Source organism: Cucurbita pepo, chromosome LG07, assembly GCF_002806865.2.
Source record: "Cucurbita pepo subsp. pepo cultivar mu-cu-16 chromosome LG07, ASM280686v2, whole genome shotgun sequence".
Lineage (NCBI taxonomy): Eukaryota > Viridiplantae > Streptophyta > Magnoliopsida > Cucurbitales > Cucurbitaceae > Cucurbita > Cucurbita pepo.
Window position 1 is genome coordinate 9,841,747 of NC_036644.1, and position 14,736 is coordinate 9,856,482.

General features: G+C 37.1%; 3 protein-coding genes across 4 annotated transcripts; all 3 read left to right on the plus strand.

Annotated features, from left to right (window-relative positions):
* Positions 1-838: 838 nt before the first annotated feature.
* On the plus strand, positions 839-4,234 carry LOC111798120. Of its 2 annotated transcripts, none has more exons than XM_023681098.1 (8): positions 839-991; positions 2,227-2,298; positions 2,409-2,532; positions 2,660-2,773; positions 2,913-3,111; positions 3,214-3,259; positions 3,375-3,450; positions 3,559-4,234. In XM_023681098.1, the coding sequence occupies exons 2-8, from the start codon at positions 2,242-2,244 to the stop codon at positions 3,840-3,842; spliced, it is 900 nt and encodes a 299-aa protein (XP_023536866.1). In that variant the 5' UTR covers positions 839-991; positions 2,227-2,241; the 3' UTR covers positions 3,843-4,234. The 2 variants fall into 2 exon arrangements, with proteins under 2 accessions (XP_023536866.1, XP_023536865.1); XM_023681097.1 differs by having other exon boundaries at positions 839-986.
* Positions 4,235-5,766: 1,532 nt separating this feature from the next.
* On the plus strand, positions 5,767-11,505 carry LOC111799315 (monogalactosyldiacylglycerol synthase 2, chloroplastic-like). Its single transcript, XM_023682828.1, has 8 exons — positions 5,767-6,423; positions 7,706-7,878; positions 9,335-9,496; positions 9,568-9,709; positions 9,811-10,035; positions 10,117-10,179; positions 10,894-10,968; positions 11,054-11,505. The coding sequence occupies exons 1-8, from the start codon at positions 6,160-6,162 to the stop codon at positions 11,312-11,314; spliced, it is 1,365 nt and encodes a 454-aa protein (XP_023538596.1). The 5' UTR covers positions 5,767-6,159; the 3' UTR covers positions 11,315-11,505.
* Positions 11,506-12,188: 683 nt separating this feature from the next.
* LOC111797974 (actin-related protein 2/3 complex subunit 3) lies at positions 12,189-14,328 on the plus strand. The gene is made up of 5 exons (XM_023680897.1): positions 12,189-12,360; positions 12,597-12,656; positions 12,780-12,888; positions 12,980-13,249; positions 13,945-14,328. Exons 2-5 carry the CDS (start codon positions 12,654-12,656, stop codon positions 14,085-14,087), a joined length of 525 nt encoding a protein of 174 aa, XP_023536665.1. The 5' UTR covers positions 12,189-12,360; positions 12,597-12,653; the 3' UTR covers positions 14,088-14,328.
* Positions 14,329-14,736: the final 408 nt, after the last annotated feature.

A 14,736-nucleotide genomic window follows, 5' to 3' on the forward strand; every position in this document is an offset into this window, starting at 1 on the left:
CTTAGGTTTAAAAACTGTTATAGTTTCGGTACTTTCGGCTTTGATTTGTTTTGTGCTTTCAGAACTTCCATTTGAGTCCCTACACTTTTAATCTTAGTTCATTTTAGTCCTCGAAACTTTCATTCGAACCGTCTATTTTAAAATTATGATCTAAAGAAATGAGATAAAATGAAAATGAAGACCAAAATGATCGTTTTTAAAAGTGCCGGCTAACATGAACCAAAGTTGCAAGTACATCGAAAAACTTGGAATAATGAAAAATGACAAAGTTTTTTAATTGATTCGATAAAAATACAAAATTTTTAGAAATTTTAATAATAGCATTGAAATAAAAAAAATATATTAAAAAAAATACTTTTAGCACTTTTTTTTTTTTTAAATTTTCAATAATATTCTTAAAATAATAATAAAAAAAGTCTGTAAATACTTTTGAATTTTTAATTTTTTTATTAATACTCTAAAATTGTTGAAAAAAATTTTAAAATATTTTTATGATTATTATCATTTTTTTTAATATTCATAAATTTTCAAAAGTAACGTTAGTAATTTGATTTTTAACTATTTTGACGACTTTATATGTATGAGTTGAATTTCCATGTATTTTTTTATTTTTTTAAAAAAGTTTTAAAATATTAATAAAATTTTTAAAAATTAAATGTATTTTTTAAAGATCAAAAGATCATTTTTGAACAAATTATTAATAATGATCATCAAAACTTTTCAACTAAATTAATAAAATTATTTTTAAATTTTCAAAATAAATAAATAAATAAATACATACATATATATATATATATATATATATATTTGAGAGATATATAACAAAAACGGAGTGCAAATGGCGCGGAGAACTTTGCTTTCCGAATCTCACCCACCGGCCTCCACCGCTTCTCTCTCTGGAAACCACTCTCTGTTTCTCTTCAGGCATCAGGCGGTGACGGACAGTTCACAGTAGACCTGCGATTGTCTCGCCGCCTTTTCGTTCGGTATTGTATCACTTCTTTTACCTTTCTTTTAATTTCAATGTCTTTGTCTTGTGGTATATTTATTGTTGGGAAAATAGCTGAATGTTCCAGTAATTTGTTTTTGTATTTTGAAATGGGAGAATCCGACGCTGTTCATTGCCCATCGAACGTTCTGCCATTGCATTTTTCATCTGTATTTGCAAATAAGCAAAAGGGTTTAGAGGGAAAAGTTTTGAACTATGGATACCCATCTGACGAAGATTTGAAAATTATTGAAAATCAAAAGTTGTGAAATTAGTGAAATCAGAAGAGTTCGATACTTATTTGTGAAATTAGTTTATGTGTGCTCGGAGCTGACCTGAACAATCACCGATGGTGTAATTTGCAAACTAGTCATTGTTGAGGATGGTTGGGAGGGAATCCACATCGGCTAATTAGGGGGATAATCATGGGTTTATAATTATGAGTAAGGAAAACATCTCTTCTATTGGTATGAGGCCTTTTAGAGAAACCAAGAGCAAAACCATGAGAGCTTATGCTCAAAGTGGACAATATCATACCATTGTGGAGGTTCGTGGTTCTTAACATGGTATTAGAGCCATGCCTTTAACTTAGTCATGTCAATAAAATCTTCAAATGTTGAACAAAGAAGTTGTAAGCCTCGAATGTGTAGTAAAAAAATGACTCAAGAGTCGAACAAATGGTGTATTTTGTTTGAGGGCTTTAGAGAAAGGAGTCAAGCTTTGATTAAGCGGAGGCTGTTTGAGGGCTCCATGGGCTTCAGGGGAGACTCTATGATGTACTTTGTTCAAGGGGACGATTGTTGAGAGTTGTTGGGAGGGAGTCTTGGCTAATTAAGGGGATGATCATGGGTTTATAAGTAAGGAATACATCTCCATTAGTATGAGGCCTTTTAAGGAAACCAAAAGCAAAGCCATGAGAGCTTATGCTCAAAGTGGACAATATCATACCATTGTAGAGGTTCGTGGTTCCTAACTGTCATCCCACTTATATCTGGCTTATCCCCATGACACTTATACTTTGTTCACATGGTAGAAAGGATTGTTTCGTGTCAATGTTAATGTTATTTGAAAAATTCTGTTCTTATTTATTATTTTTCCTGAGAACTCATTCCTTGAAATGTGAAGAAAGTCGGAATTTATATTTTTCTGATGACATAGTTTGCCTATGGAAGGATTTTCCATTGCTGTACCCATTTTTTTTCTACTATGCATTCATGTAATGCTTTTTTCTCACTCAGATAATTGTGGATGCAATGGATCTTTCTCCATTCAGGCTTGATATCGATGAGCTGATCAATGAATATGCTGAGGTAGCTCTTAAGTACTTTGAAGTTATGTAGATTTCCTGTTTGTGCTAACTTGCATATTGAAAAGATGTTAGTTTTTTAAATGTATAACCCCTGAGAAGTTTGGTTTACAGGGCGGGTTTACATCTTTTGCGGATATGAAGAAAGTATGGATTGGAAGGAAATTCACTTACATATTTGAGGCTGCTCCTTTGAACTTGGCGTTCTTTATGCAATCAATGTATGCCCAAACAATCGGTAGGCTCTGGCGTAATAAGTTCGGTCATCTATACATTAATTTGTTGGCCATTGACGATTTCTTCTAAATTATGATGAACAAAGCTCTTTACTTCAAAGATTATGGTACTAATACTTCGTTTTGCAGGTCACATGGTCAGTACCGCTTCTTTATCACACAGACTAGGTGGCCTTTATTGCCTTTACAGCCTTTATGAGACACAACCCTTTAAACCCTCTTACAAAATCTACCTGTCTATTGGTATGATTTCTCAAAGTTCTTTGATAATTATCTATAGATATATGTAAGTTTTTCCTAGCTCTTTGTTTGGGTGGACGTCTCTTGATTTCATGTTTACCTTTTCTTCTTTGGTTATTTTACGACGCTTCCACGTTTATAGGAGAGTTAAAGAAACTGAAGGAACTTATTGTCGAGGCAAAAGAAAAGAACGTAAAAGTGGCGTCTGCTGTGGTGAAAAGAATGTTAGAAAAGAACATGTTCCTCTTTGGATCTGTAGACATGAATGAGAGCTCTGCCTTGGAAACAGTGAATCAACTAACAGAATTACAAAATGCCCGCATTCAAGTTGCCTATGATAAGTACGTTCGAGACACAGACGATTATCCTTTTTGTTCTAGATTTATACTGTTCATGCCATGATATCTTTACAGCAACCTTGATTTTTACTTTTGGATGTCTAGGCTGTTTGCTGATACCCCAATAGAAGATCATATCCATATGAACTTGGTAAGTGAAAAATACCAAAACTTACCCGATTCGCCTTGTTTCTGATCCATTATACTCCAATACCTGTTTAACTAGCATTATGAACTCTTCCATGTTATTATCAACTATTTATCAGGGGATGGAAGCTGGTTTGAATATATTGAAAAAGATGTCATCAGATTATTCAGAGGCAAAGAAAGTTGCATTATATGGTAACTTCTTTCATCCCAATCATATTTGATCTCTCTATTCTCTCATGATTTTTGTTTCTTACTAAACTTTATGCCCATGTTTCTCTATGTTCGTCTTGGTACCAAAAGAAGCGAGCGAGATCGTGGATGTCCAGGACATAAAGCACATATCAGAGGATGAGGGATTGATTGGAGATACAGTTGAAAAGATTGCGGAGGACTGGAACGTTCAACGAGGAGCCTTTTACGAACAAGTTGGACATGACCAACAGCTTGCTCTAGTCGAGGCACACGAAGAGCAAGAACATCACGCCGATGAAAATTTTGATATGGAACTTGAAAGAATGCTCACTGATGTTCAACAAGGTACAGAGTCCTCTCTAATTCTAACTCTGAAAGATGGGGGTTCTTGAATTGCCATATCATTCCATTGCCTGATCTTCTATAAACAGCTTTATGACGTTTAACTAGCTGAAAGAGAGATCCTTAAACCTGATTCATACCCAAAATCCAACCCCATGTAGTGTAAATAGCAACGTTCTAAACCCTTTATGTTCAATATGATCAATAGCTTTCCTTAGAAAATGTTGTCACTTGCTCGGGCAAGCTTTCCTTATTGATGGCTCCTATAACATCTTCGGGACGAGGGTTGAAAAGGTCTCATGTTTATTATTAGAGATGTTCATTCTACTTGTGGAAACCTACCTCGAACAAGGTAGGAAATCTCTGTTTAAGTAGAAAATGTGGAGAATGAGATGAAAGGTTTCTCTCGACAATTAGAGTTGAAAATGTTTCATGTTTATTATTAGAGATGTTCATTTTACCTATGGATACCTGCCTCGAATGAGGTAGGAAATCACTGGTTAAATGCAAAATGTGAAAGGATGTGATGCTAGATAAGTAGGACGGAGATTATATTTCTTGACCTTGCTTCGACCTCATCCAAATCTCGAGGCAGGAAATCTCTATAGAATGTGATGAAAAGTTTCTCGTGACAATTAGGGTTGAAAAGTTTCATGTTTTTATTACTAGAGATGCTCATTTTACCTGCCTCGAAAGAGGTATGAATTCTCTATTTGAGTGGAAAATGTGGAGGATGTGATGAAAGGTTTCTCTCCTAGCTAAGTCGGGTTGGGAACAGAGATTATATTCCCTGACCCTACCTCACTACGCCCTACCTTACTTTATATATATTATATTATATTTTCACTTTCGAAATATCATTAGATTTATTTAATATCTATACATCAAACCACCTCATAGGTTAAATAATTAGGAGACACAATTGAATAAAATGAGCTATCATGTTGGTCTCACAATGCCACTTGCTCATAACATCATTTTCTTTATTAACCTCACATAAAGTTTTATTGGGACCCATATTGTATCAATCATTTGTAAATTTTGCTAATGTACCCTCGTATTTTTGTTATATTTTCTTTTGACCCCTTTGGGTCCCCACCGATACTATTACAATTAGTTTACACGATATCAATTATTGGCAACTTTTGCTGTTATGTCCTTGTATTTTTATTATATTTCTTGTTGATCCTTCTCATATTTAATATATATTTTTATAATTATTTTAATAATATAAAAAGGAATATTCTTAAAAATCACTATTAAATCTTGACAAATGCATTAAAAAATACTTCGTGTTAACCAATAAATTATCAATTTTTTAATAATAATTAGCCCCCATGTTCTTATTTTTTAATAATAAAAAAGGTTGGATTTATTAAAATTATCAATTTTTTCAAATTTTTGAATTATACTTTCATTCATTTATTAATATAATCGATGCACATTAACTCGACGTTCTTATTTCTTTTTCATTAATTTGGTTAACCATATAAAATTTAACGAAAAATTAAAAAAAAAACCATGTTAAAAAAATAAATAAAAGTTGTATCCAAAATTATGTAGTGGTATATTTTGTAATTCTTAAAAAATTTAGGGTATATTTCAAAAGTTTATAGTATTTTTTTAAATAAATTATTGCCTGCCTCATAAAAAAATTAAGTATTTTTTTTTTTAGTTTAAGAATGTTATTGAAATTTTTAAAAGTTCAATCATATTTGATACCATACATACTCATCATCTTGACACGTTCATGTCAAGCATTAAGAAATTCATGCTTTATTTATATTTTTCGTTCGTTTTGGAGTTTGGTCGAAGATTAGGGAGATTATCTTTTGATTTCACTAACCGAACATATAACTCGTGCTTGCATGCTAACTTGCTTCGGCTCGACGAGCCTCTAATACTAGGCCAAGGTTGTGTGTGTGTATATATATATAACAACTAAAAAGAATATCCAAAACCCAAGGAGGAGGATGCCAAATGCGGTGTGATAAAAATGGCGCCGGATTCAAGTTACCGTTCATGAAGCAGAAGAAGATTCGGATCTTCCTCAACGAACATTCTCATTCTTAAAGCAAAATAGGAATCTCATGTGCATATTTCAACGGCGCCATTCTCTGCCAACTCACACAACTTCATTTCCTTCTCAACACCCACTAATCAAAATTCCCTCTCAACCGATCCCTCTTTTTCTCTCTAATTTCCCTCGATTTACAGCGTTTAATTTCAGGGTCTTGCGCGCAATACCCTCTCCTCCATCATTCTCTTCCCCTTTTCCCGCCTTCTCCGCCATTCACAGCGGCCGGAGTTAAGTGGGTCTCGTTTTGATTTCTCTGATACTGTTTATTTTTTGGTGGATTGTTGGTTATGTCTGTCGCTACGCCCAGGTCTGTTACAGAGAAGGTGTTTCAGAGGGTGGGAGGGCATTATCAAAGTAGTACTCATAGGATCTGTGGGAATGAGTTTAAAGAGGAGGATTATGATGACGATGGGACTTTGGAAATGGTTCAGATTGGAGCCGAGAGGACCAAGAATGTTCTTATTTTGATGAGTGATACAGGCGGTGGCCATAGAGCCTCTGCGGAGGCCATTCGAGATGCGTTTCGGATTGAATTTGGCGATGAGTATCAGGTGAGTTCTACGATTTTTCTTTTCTGGGTTTTGAGTTTTTTTTTTCTTATTTACATGTTGATTCATGTTCTTTTGTTACTTAAATGATTTTCTCTTCTGGGTTTTGAGATTTTTGCTACTTACATTTTGTTTCATGTTCTTTTGTGATCTTCGTCTCTGTTTAATCGTGCGATTTGTTGGTTATTTGCTGAAATTCTTGTGGATTTTTCTTGTTTATCAAGTTACTTGAATGATTTTCTCTTCTGGGTTTTGAGTTTCTTTTTTCATGATTTACGTTTTGCTTCATGCGTTGAGGATTGTTCGAGGACTCTAGAGAAGGAGTCGAGACTCGATGAAGGGGAAGCTGTTCGAGGGCTCCATAGGTCCTCTATAGGGTACTTTGTTCGAGGGGAGGGTAGTTGAGGATTGTTGGGAGGGAGTCCTACATTGGCTAATTTAGGGAATGATCATGGGTTTATAAGTAAGGAATACATCTCCATTGGTATGAGGCCTCTTGGGGAAGTTCAAAGCAAAGCCACGAGAGCTTATTCTCAAAGTGGACAATATCATACCATTATGGAGGTCGTGATTCTTAACATGGTATCAGAGCCATGTCCTTAGCCATGTCAATAGAATCCTCAAATGTCGAACAAAGAAGTTGGGACCCTCAAATATATAGTCAAAAGTGACTCAAGCGTCGAACAAAGGGTGTACTATGTTCGAGGACTCCAGAGAAGGAGTCGAGCCTCAATTAAGGGGAGGCTCTATGAGGCACTTTGTTCGAGGGGAGGATTGTTAGAAGGGAGTCGTCCCACGTTGGCTAATTAAGTAGCTGGTCATGTGTTTATAAGTAAGGAATATGTTCTCATTGCTATGAGGCCTTTTCGCAAAACCATGAGAGTTTTTTTCAGCCTCGTTTCCTAACATCATGTTTGTTTGTTCTTGTGGAGAGTCGTGATTCCTAACATCATGTTCGTTCAGCCTCGTTTAACCATCGTTTAATCATGAGATTTGTTGATTATTTGCTGAAAATCTTGCTGAAAACGATCAGATTCGGCTTGTAATTTACCTCTCTGTTTCTCTTTTAGCCTCTCCTTTACGTGGAAGTCTTGTAAACGTGCCATTTTTATGCTTGTTCTTAGAGATCTTTGTGTATGCGTAAAGATCTTGCAATCTTAGGCTTCTATCTGTCAAAATTTGTTGTGTGAATCTTCTTGTAAGCGATTTCTTGCTTAACATTGTGTACAAGCCATCTATATTGTAAGAGAAGAATGCTAGCTCAAATCTCTTGTCCATTTTCCAGATATTCGTAAAGGATGTTTGGAAAGAGTATACGGGTTGGCCTTTGAATGACATGGAGAGATCTTACAAGTTCATGGTAAAGCATGTTCAGCTATGGAAGGTTGCATTTCATAGTACCTCTCCTCGGTGGATTCATTCAGTCTATCTTGCTGCCATTGCCGCTTACTATGCAAAGTATATATAACAATCTTTTCAATATGTTCTTAGCTCAATACTCTCTGTTGTTAGTTATTATCATATGTGAATGTCCAAGGGAGCCCTGGGTTGCCTCAGGATTGCATTTGTTTTCGGGGAACTAAAAGCAAAGTCATGAGAGATTATGCTCAAAGTGGACGATATCATACCATTGCGAAGAGTCGTGGATTCTAATAAGATATTAGAGTCATGCTCTTAACTTAGCCATGTCAATAGAAACCTTAAGTGTCGATTAAAGAAGTTGTGAGCCTCGAAGGTGTAGTCAAAAGTGATTGAAGTGTCGAACAAAGAGTACTTTGTTTGAGGACTCCAGAGAAAGGAGTCGAGCCTCGATTGAGGGGAGGTTGTTCGAGGGCTCCATGGGCCTCAGGGGAGGCTCTATGGTGTACCTTGTTCCAGGGGAGGATTGTTGAGGATATTGAAAGGAATAGTCTCACATTGGCTAATTAAGAGGATGATCATGAGTTTGTTAGTAAGGAATACATCTCCATTGGTACGAGGCCTTTTGGGGAAACCAAAAGCAAAGCCATGAGAGCTTATGCTCAAAGTGGATAGTATCATACCATTGTGGAGAGTCGTGGTTTCTAATATGGTATTAGAGTCATGCCCTTGACCTAGTCATGTCAATAGAAACTTCAAGTGTTGACTAAAGAAGTTGTGAGCCTCGAAGGTTTAGTCAAAAGTGACTGAAGTGTCGAACAAAGAGTGTACTTTGTTTGAGGGCTCCAGAGAAAGGAGTCGAGCCTCGATTAAGGGGAGGTTGCTCGAGGGCTTCATAGGCCTCAAGGGAGGCTCTATGTTGAACTTTGTTCGTGGGGAGAATTGTTGAGGATTATTGAGAAAAGTAGTCCCACATTGGTTAAGGAATGCATTTCCATTGGTACGAGGCTTTTTGGGAAACAAAAAAGCAAAGCCATAAGAGCTTATGCTCAAAGTGACATTATCATACCATTATTGAGAGTCGTGGTTTCTAATATGGTATCAGAGTCATGCCTTTAACTTAGTCATATTATTGAATCCTCAAGTGTCAAACAAAAAAGTTGTGAGCCTCGAAGGTGTAGTCAAAAGTGACTCAAGTGTCGAACAAAAGGTGTACTTTGTTCTAGGACTCCAGAGAAAGACTCGAGCCTCGTTTAAGGGGAGGTTGTTCGAGGACTCCATAGGTCTCAGGAGAGGCTTTATGGTGTACTTTGTTCGTGGAGAGAATTGTTGAGGATTATTGAAAGAAGTAGTTCAACATTGGCTAAGTAAGAAATACACCTCCATTGGTATGAAACCTTTTGGGGAAAACCAAAAGCAAAGTCACGAGAGCTTATGCTCAAAGTAGACGATATCATACAATTGTAGAGAGTCGTGGTTTCTAATAAAGGATAAAAAGAAATACCCAAACGTTCTTACATCGTTCGTTGTTTTTCGTTGTTTTTCTTGTTTGAAGGGAGGTGGAGGCTGGTCTAATGGAGTACAAGCCAGATATTATCATCAGTGTTCATCCACTAATGCAACACATTCCTTTATGGGTTCTAAAATGGCAAGGCCTTCAAAAAAAAGTGGTGTTTGTCACAGTCATAACAGACTTAAACACCTGCCATCCAACATGGTCAGTTTACTTATTCTCTGCTGATCTTTTAGCTTCTATCTTATCTAACATTACAAACACTATAAATCCAGGTTTCATCCCGGCGTAAACCGATGCTACTGCCCATCAGAGGCAGTAGCCAAGAGAGCCTTGCTCGACGACATCGAAGAGTCTCGAGTACGTGTCTACGGCCTACCTATCAGGCCATCCTTCGCTCGAGCAGTACTCCAGAAGGTAGATCTTTACATTTTAGTACATCACAACCATGTAATTATGTTTGAAGGAGGTCTGATTGTGTTCGTGGCGGTTTTCGATGCGATTTCTCGCCCACATAGGATGAACTAAGGGAAGAACTTGAAATGGATCCAGAGTTACCAGCAGTGCTGCTAATGGGAGGAGGTGAAGGGATGGGTCCTGTAAAGAAAACAGCAAAAGCTCTTGCAGAGTCCCTTTATGATAAGGACAACGAGAAGGCTATTGGGCAAATTGTTATTATTTGTGGAAGAAACCAAACTTTGGCCTCTTCTCTTGAAGCCTTTGAATGGAAGATCCCTGTTAAGGTCAGTTGTAGCCATTCTTGTAGGGCTTTAAAGATTTGCTTATTGGCATTCATTTCAGCTTCTTTTCTTCCTGTTTTGCAGGTGAGAGGCTTTGAAAAACAGATGGAGAAATGGATGGGTGCTTGTGACTGTATTATAACAAAAGTATGTCTTTGCTGCATTTCTTGATATTCCCTCATAAATCTTTTGTTTAGGATAAAATGCCAAATACGATAACATGATTCAGGATTTTACTATCGTTGGATACTGTTTACTGATATTAGGCGGTGCAGTTAGATACTGGTTAGTGCTATCATGTAGTGCAGTTAGATACTGGTTAGTGATATCAAGGAGTGCAGTTAGATACTGTCTAGTGATATCAAGCAGTGTACTTAGATACTATTTAGTGATATCAGGCGGTGCAGTTAGATACTGTCTAGTGATATCTGGCGGTGCAGTTAGATACTGTCTAGTGATATCTGGCGGTGCAGTTAGATAATGTCTAGTGATATCAGGCGGTGAAGTTAGATACTGTCTAGTGATATCTGGCGGTGAAGTTAGGTACTGTCTAGTGATATCTGGCGGTGAAGTTAGGTACTGTCTAGTGATATCTGGCGGTGTAGTTAGATACTGTCTAGTGATATCTGGCGGTGTAGTTAGATATTGTCTAGTGATACCAGGCAGTGAAGTTAGATATTGTTTAGTGATATTAAGTGTTGCAGTTAGATATTGTTTAGTGATATCAGGCGGTGCAGTTAGATATTGTTTAGTGATATCAGGCCGTATGAAGATGTCTATAAACAAAACTTGATATTGAACCATAGTGATGGATGAACCATTGAAATACTTGATCATGTTAAACTAAACTTTTGTTCACAGGCCGGTCCCGGTACAATTGCAGAAGCTTTGATTCGAGGGCTTCCGATCATTCTAAACGATTATATTCCCGGACAAGTAAGTGCCGAAACTCGACATTTGCATCGAGCTTTAGACTAGAGTTTTCATAACGAACTCATTAAAAAAAACCTTGTCCCCATAGGAAAAAGGGAATGTTCCATATGTGGTTGACAATGGAGCTGGAGTGTTCACTAGAAGTCCTAAAGAAACAGCCGCCATTGTTGCACAATGGTTCAGCACAAAAACAGAAGAACTTCACACAATGTCACAAAATGCTCTCAAACTAGCACAACCTGAGGCCGTTTTCGACATTGTCAGGGACATTCACGAGCTCGCTTGCCAACGAGGTCCAATGGCAAACATCCCGTACATGTTAACCTCGTCGTTTACAGACCTAATTTAAATGGTTTCGTCGTCAACGTATCCACCATTGTCAAAGTTTATTATCCTAGAATTGCCATGTACAGTTAGCCTCCTTATATATATTGTGCCAATTTGTTTAATGGACGCTACAATGATTTCCAACTTGTAAAAGAAAAAAATGAAAGAAAGTTTATTTAGGGCAATGTGAAAGTTGTTCATGTTTCCAATGTTCTTGGATAGTCTATGAGAAATTTTGATGCCTTAAGTTCGTGACGTGTTTGGAGTAGTACTGAGCTGAAACTAGAATTGGTCGTGTAACGCTCACGATATTTATTGTGCTTAGCTGCTTTAATCATAGTGTTCGGGGCTGCACATGGGGTGTTTCCCCTTTCAATAGGTGACATGTACAAAAACAATTATGCTTAGGCTTATAGCATGTTGGTCAGTTTTGACAGTGTTCGGGGCTACACATGGGGTCTTTCCCCTTTCAACAGGCGACTTGTACGACTAAAAACAGTTATGCTTGGATTTAGAGCATGTCGGTCTGTTTTGTTTTGAGTTGAAGGTAAGAATTCTTTCTTCAATAAATGTTCGGACCTCGAGTCTTTCCTCGAGAGAAAGATTTAGGGTTATTTCTTAAATTATTTTCGATAATTTTTATAAATAATTCACGAGTGGAAATAGTTTTTAAAAATTAATTTACTAAAATATAAATAATTAGAAGTTAAAAAATAACAATAATTGAAAATTATTATATTTTTTCCAAAGAAAAAAAAAAGTTTCTAATTTGCAAACCGGCCCTTTTTCTATCTATGTTTGCTTGAGGAGTCTATTTTTATATTTTTCAGAAAACGCCCCTACTTTTCTTATTTTTTACGAAACGTCCCCTAAATTTTAACATTATTTCCTTTTCACCCCTCCTTCTCGCAAATATTGACAGAGTAGAATGGAAAGAAGAAGACGGTGACGGAAATACCAGAGACGAAAACCTTTTCTCCGATCCCCCACCGTTAGGTTCAGCGCTGCCTCTGAAATTCCCGGCGGCCATTCCGTCTCCGATCCGCTCATTGGAACATAAACTCTCCGGTAAGTCTCATCGGATCCTAATTAGTCGATTTACAGTTGCAAAGTGAGAGCCGATCGAATTGCGATTTCGAATTCTATTGGAAATTCTGTCCTCTGGCTTTGAATGAATCAGAATTCGTTTGATTTGATTGATATTTATAGTTCATTGCTAAATTACCTGTTGGAACTCGAATTGTTCTTTAGACGTTAAAGAGATCGATCCGCTTACTTTACTTCTTTTCCTGCGATCTTCGCAGTTGGGAAGAACTCGGAGTTCGGATTGAAGGTTAAGACGTTGAATATTGAGATAAATTATGGTGAGGTTTCAATTGTTAAAAGCTTTAACTCACGATGTAGTTGTAGCATGGGAAGTGTTAAGATTGAGAAGGCCATTAGGAGGAAACTTGTTTGTATTTTTGATCCCATTGATTTCATGTTAGGTTCACCACTCTAGCTTTGTAGATGAGGAAGGAATAAGCAAGGCTTGTGGATGCCCTTTACTTCCTTTGAAAAGTCATATAAAGGGTCCTGCTCCAGTTTCAGATCAAGGTTTACACGAACTCAATGGATTATTTTGTTTGTTTCATCTCGTCTTCCTATATGTTTCGTACTGAAATTCATCTTGGTTGGAAATTCACAGATAAGACTGATATTGTTGATGAAGCAATTACATTCTTTCGTGCCAATGTTTTCTTTAGAAATTTTGACATCAAGAGTCCTGCTGATAAGCTTCTCATCTATTTGACATTCTACATCAATGTGGCTTTGAAGAGGCTTGAAGGTTGCAGAACTTTGGCTGTGGGAACTAAGGCAATAATTAACTTGGGGTTGGAGAATGTTCCCGTGCCTGGAGAGTTGGGCTTTCCCTTTCCTGGACTCTTCCCTATCCCTCAATCTAATGAGGAAGCAGGTGAAGCTCGATTTTAGTTTTTGCTTAACTGCTCGATATCTGTAATGCTTTTATTTGTCAACTAGAAATGCTTACATATGAAGAATCTTCACTTCCCAATGGTCGCCACTAGCTCTGATTGATTGATTGTGAGATCCCACGTTGGTTGGAGAGGGGAACGAAACATTCCTTATAAGGGTGTGGAAACCTCTCCCTAGTAGACGCGTTTTAAAATCTTATGGGGAAGCCTGGAAGGGAAATTCCAAAGAAGACAATATCTGCTAGCAGTGGGCTTAGGCTGTTACAAATGGTATTAGAGCCAGATATCGGGCAGTGTGTTAGCGAGGAAGATGGGCCTCCAAGGGGGTGGATTGTGAGATCCAGTATTGGTTAGAGAGGAGAATGAAACATTCCTTATAATAGTGTAGAAGTCTCTCCCTAATAGATGTGTTTTAAAACCTTGAGGGGAAGCCCGTAAAGGAAAGTCCAAAGAGGACAATATCTGGACAATATCTGGTAGCGATGAGTTTAGGTTGTTACATTGATGCATTCAGATTAGGCACTTTGCTCCTTTTTCTGCATTTAGACGTTTTTCCAATTCTGTTGATGGAGATATTATGAGTTAATTTTGTGTGAAAAAAAGCCAGTAAACTCCTGTTCCTTGTCTTAAGATCAGCAATTTCATAAGCTTCAAATATGGCTACCTTTATATGCAGATCTATTCAGGAATTATTTGAGGCAAATAAGAGAAGAAACAAGTGGGAGACTCTTGAGTGTTGCGTATAGAGCCAATGGGACTCCAAATAAATGGTGGCTAGCATTTGCAAAGAGGAAGTTTATGAACATCATCATTCCTTGACCAATTTGCTTCCAAGATTATTGATGTGAACGTTAATGCACCGCATGGACTTCTATGATCATGTGGTTTCTTCTGCCCCTTCAGGAGTTTGTTTGTAATGTACTGAATCTGAATGTTATATTAGTTTATGCCAATGCATGTCAGTATAGATTCTGTCATTTCATACGTTTTGTACATTAATTACACCACTCCATCTTGTTTAGAAGGAAAAGCTCATTTCCATGGTTCTCATTGAATTCAATACCCTGTTTCTTACTCAATTCTTTGCTGGTGATTTGTTCGATTTCATCTAAGCCCTTAGCTGTCAGATCACAGGCACAGAGTCCAACTGTAATAACCTAGGCCCACCGTTAGTAGATATTGTATGAAACATTCTTTATAAGGGTGTGAGAACCTGTCCCTAGCGGATGCTCGAGAGAAAGCTCAAAAGAGAAAACCTAAAGAAGACAGTATCTACTAGCGGTGAGCTTGTGTTGTTACATCAACCATCATTAGGTCGATGGTTGTGTTTAAGCCATCTGTTTCTGATATGTAATAGTTTTGTTCTTTAGAACTCATACACAATAGAACAACTTATCGAGCCGATGTTGTTCAAGTAAGACCGTATTTAAAAGCTTTGTTAATATTATAGTTTATCTCTACGAGTATT